Genomic DNA, 3,667 nt, shown 5'->3' with positions numbered 1-3,667 from the left:
GTCGAGGACAAGAACCGGGATCGACTACATGGGAGTCCAGCGACATAGCCATTATGCTAACTGCTGGTCCCAATCATGACTCATTTTGATCACTAGACTACCATGAGGACTTTCTCATCCTCTTCCAAGGTCTTAACTGTTAGTCAAAACTATTACTAGACAATAAACCTGCTACTGCGGGAAGGGAGAGAAGCAACACAGGTCACAGGTTGAGGCTCCAAAGGCCGGTTTTAAAAGAGTCTAAGAGTGGAGGGGGAATGTGGGCTTGATTAGCTATTTCTAAGAGTCTAGCTCCTGTCTCTACTCTGTAGTCAGCATCACTTCAATCTCTTGCAGGATCCCAAATCCATGTCGTCATCTGGTTTGTAGTTCTGTACAGTCTTCCACTAGAAACCACTTAATGAACACACTTTGAAGATGAGGAGTGAGAATAGAGGTGGGAAAGTAGGGAGGGTGAACTTTTCTTGTTTCACTGAAAACCAGTCACACAGTACTGTGTACTGTTCTAGGGGCACCTGCATTCTGGTATTAAGGGAAATACAGGGCAATCTATTGGCTTTGTTTCCGGTCAGATGGGACTATACGGCCCCATCAGGGCAGTGACATGCCCTAAGTTCTGGTAGGCCCAGGCTTTCCCTCACCACCAGTGTGTAGCGTGCCCTCTGGGATCCTTCGTTTTGGCCCTGAAAACTGGTTTCCCCTTGAAACAATAACTTAATTTCATTAGGTACCATGAAATACAAGAGAAAGCCCTGTGCCGTTCTTTATAAGTAATTAAAAAAAAAAGGCGTTTTAGTTGTCTTAGTCTGTTTTTACGTTGCTAAGAGAAATACCCAAGCCTGGGTGCTTTTCTAAAAAAAGATAGAAGTTTGGGCCAGCAGGTGGCGGGTAGGGTAACGCCAGAATCCCACATGGCTGACTGCTCAATTGAAGTCCTGGACCCAGAGGCTTGAAAACACGCCTGTGTGTGTGCCCAAAATTCCAAGAGGAGAATGGAGCCAGGACTGCAGCGGGGCCATCTGCCCTGGGGGGTGATTTCTCACTTTATCTGGCCCTCCCTTTCTAGAGAGCACACACACCCCATAGCAAACTTAAAAAAAAAAAAATTAAAGTTTATTTAAAAACTTATAATTCGAGGGGCTGGAAAGTCCAAAGTACAGGTCACAGAGTATGCTGGACACCTGCAAACAGATTCATGATACTCATACTATTCAAGGATCAGCACAGCTTCAAGCACCGAGAACTACGGCAAGAAACCTTAAATGTAGAGAAAAAAAAGAGAAAGCTGTTAGGTTCTGTTAAAATCCTTGTTAGTTAGCAAGGATTTCAGGGTCCCTGATATACTTGCGGAACCAGGCTCCATCTGGTGGAAGAAGTACGTCATTCAACACCACCGACCACAGAGCAATGTCTATAGATGGGGGTTCTAAACTGGTGGTCCTGGGCCTGCTGGGGTCTGGAATGGACTCCAACGGACACCGAAGTCACATGTGCATTCTCTAGTCACCCCAGAAAGGCCTGCGACGTTTCCAGAAAGAAAAGCCACCGCGGAGGTCTCGTCCACTGCCGCATTCTCACTCGACTACATGGGAGTCCAGCGACATAGCCATTATGCTAACTGCTGGTCCCAATCATGACTCATTTTGATCACTAGACTACCATGAGGACTTTCTCATCCTCTTCCAAGGTCTTAACTGTTAGTCAAAACTATTACTAGACAATAAACCTGCTACTGCGGGAAGGGAGAGAAGCAACACAGGTCACAGGTTGAGGCTCCAAAGGCCGGTTTTAAAAGAGTCTAAGAGTGGAGGGGGAATGTGGGCTTGATTAGCTATTTCTAAGAGTCTAGCTCCTGTCTCTACTCTGTAGTCAGCATCACTTCAATCTCTTGCAGGATCCCAAATCCATGTCGTCATCTGGTTTGTAGTTCTGTACAGTCTTCCACTAGAAACCACTTAATGAACACACTTTGAAGATGAGGAGTGAGAATAGAGGTGGGAAAGTAGGGAGGGTGAACTTTTCTTGTTTCACTGAAAACCAGTCACACAGTACTGTGTACTGTTCTAGGGGCACCTGCATTCTGGTATTAAGGGAAATACAGGGCAATCTATTGGCTTTGTTTCCGGTCAGATGGGACTATACGGCCCCATCAGGGCAGTGACATGCCCTAAGTTCTGGTAGGCCCAGGCTTTCCCTCACCACCAGTGTGTAGCGTGCCCTCTGGGATCCTTCGTTTTGGCCCTGAAAACTGGTTTCCCCTTGAAACAATAACTTAATTTCATTAGGTACCATGAAATACAAGAGAAAGCCCTGTGCCGTTCTTTATAAGTAATTAAAAAAAAAAGGCGTTTTAGTTGTCTTAGTCTGTTTTTACGTTGCTAAGAGAAATACCCAAGCCTGGGTGCTTTTCTAAAAAAAGATAGAAGTTTGGGCCAGCAGGTGGCGGGGAGGGTAACGCCAGAATCCCACATGGCTGACTGCTCAATTGAAGTCCTGGACCCAGAGGCTTGAAAACACGCCTGTGTGTGTGCCCAAAATTCCAAGAGGAGAATGGAGCCAGGACTGCAGCGGGGCCATCTGCCCTGGGGGGTGATTTCTCACTTTATCTGGCCCTCCCTTTCTAGAGAGCACACACACCCCATAGCAAACTTAAAAAAAAAAAAATTAAAGTTTATTTAAAAACTTATAATTCGAGGGGCTGGAAAGTCCAAAGTACAGGTCACAGAGTATGCTGGACACCTGCAAACAGATTCATGATACTCATACTATTCAAGGATCAGCACAGCTTCAAGCACCGAGAACTACGGCAAGAAACCTTAAATGTAGAGAAAAAAAAGAGAAAGCTGTTAGGTTCTGTTAAAATCCTTGTTAGTTAGCAAGGATTTCAGGGTCCCTGATACACTTGCGGAACCAGGCTCCATCTGGTGGAAGAAGTACGTCATTCAACACCACCGACCACAGAGCAATGTCTATAGATGGGGGTTCTAAACTGGTGGTCCTGGGCCTGCTGGGGTCTGGAATGGACTCCAACGGACACCGAAGTCACATGTGCATTCTCTAGTCACCCCAGAAAGGCCTGCGACGTTTCCAGAAAGAAAAGCCACCGCGGAGGTCTCGTCCACTGCCGCATTCTCACTGCCGTGAAAAACAACTGGGTCAGGCTTAACACCCCTTTCTCGGATGCGCAGTCAGAAAAAGGCCCAGTAATTCGGCTAACGCGGTAAAACATACCTCCCTCGGGTAAAGAGTGGCCCTGAGCTTCTGCCGGCACCTACTCCGACTTTACTGAATGACGCGCCGGAGCGGGTCGCTCGCGACTGCGCACCTGGTCGCGGTGCATTGTGGGGCTGGTAGTCTAGATTGGGGCCTGGTTATGGGTAGTAGACCTCAGAGAACTACACGTCCCAGCAGACCCCGCGCGGCAGCGCGCGCAAGCCTTGTGCGTAAGCGACTAGACTTCCGGACGAGCCGGGGGCGGGACTTCGGCGGAGGCTGGAGCGAGGCGTCGGGATGCAGCGCCCCGGGCCCTTCAGCACCCTCTACGGGCGGGTCCTGGCCCCGCTGCCCGGGCGGGCCGGGGGCGCGGCCTCGGGTGGAGGCGGGAACGGCTGGGGCCTCCCGGGCTCCCACGTGCAACCGCCCGGGCGTGCACCGACTTGGGCCCGCG

The 3,667-nt window shown here is 49.3% G+C and overlaps 1 protein-coding gene and 1 long non-coding RNA gene across 2 annotated transcripts in view; one reads left to right on the top strand and one right to left on the bottom strand.

Moving 5' to 3' along the window:
• Positions 1–2,671: 2,671 nt before the first annotated feature.
• On the bottom strand, positions 2,672–3,306 carry LOC102490630 (uncharacterized). Its single transcript, XR_337389.2, has 3 exons — positions 3,232–3,306; positions 2,903–3,135; positions 2,672–2,815 (listed from the first exon to the last, which is right to left on the bottom strand). It is a non-coding gene; the product is annotated as an uncharacterized LOC102490630 (long non-coding RNA).
• Positions 3,307–3,474: 168 nt separating this feature from the next.
• The window catches only part of RPIA (ribose 5-phosphate isomerase A), a 36,743-nt gene continuing 36,550 nt past the window's right edge, over positions 3,475–3,667 (top strand). Inside the window, exon 1 of the mRNA XM_027768261.1 lies at positions 3,475–3,667. This exon is cut by the window's right edge and continues 113 nt beyond it. Within this exon, the coding sequence (XP_027624062.1) occupies positions 3,511–3,667 (157 nt within the window). The 5' untranslated portion in view covers positions 3,475–3,510.

Source organism: Tupaia chinensis, unplaced genomic scaffold (assembly GCF_000334495.1).
Source record: "Tupaia chinensis unplaced genomic scaffold, TupChi_1.0 Scaffold145741_1, whole genome shotgun sequence".
Lineage (NCBI taxonomy): Eukaryota > Metazoa > Chordata > Mammalia > Scandentia > Tupaiidae > Tupaia > Tupaia belangeri.
Note: the sequence above shows the minus strand (reverse complement) of the source record. Positions and strands in the feature narration are given on the sequence as shown.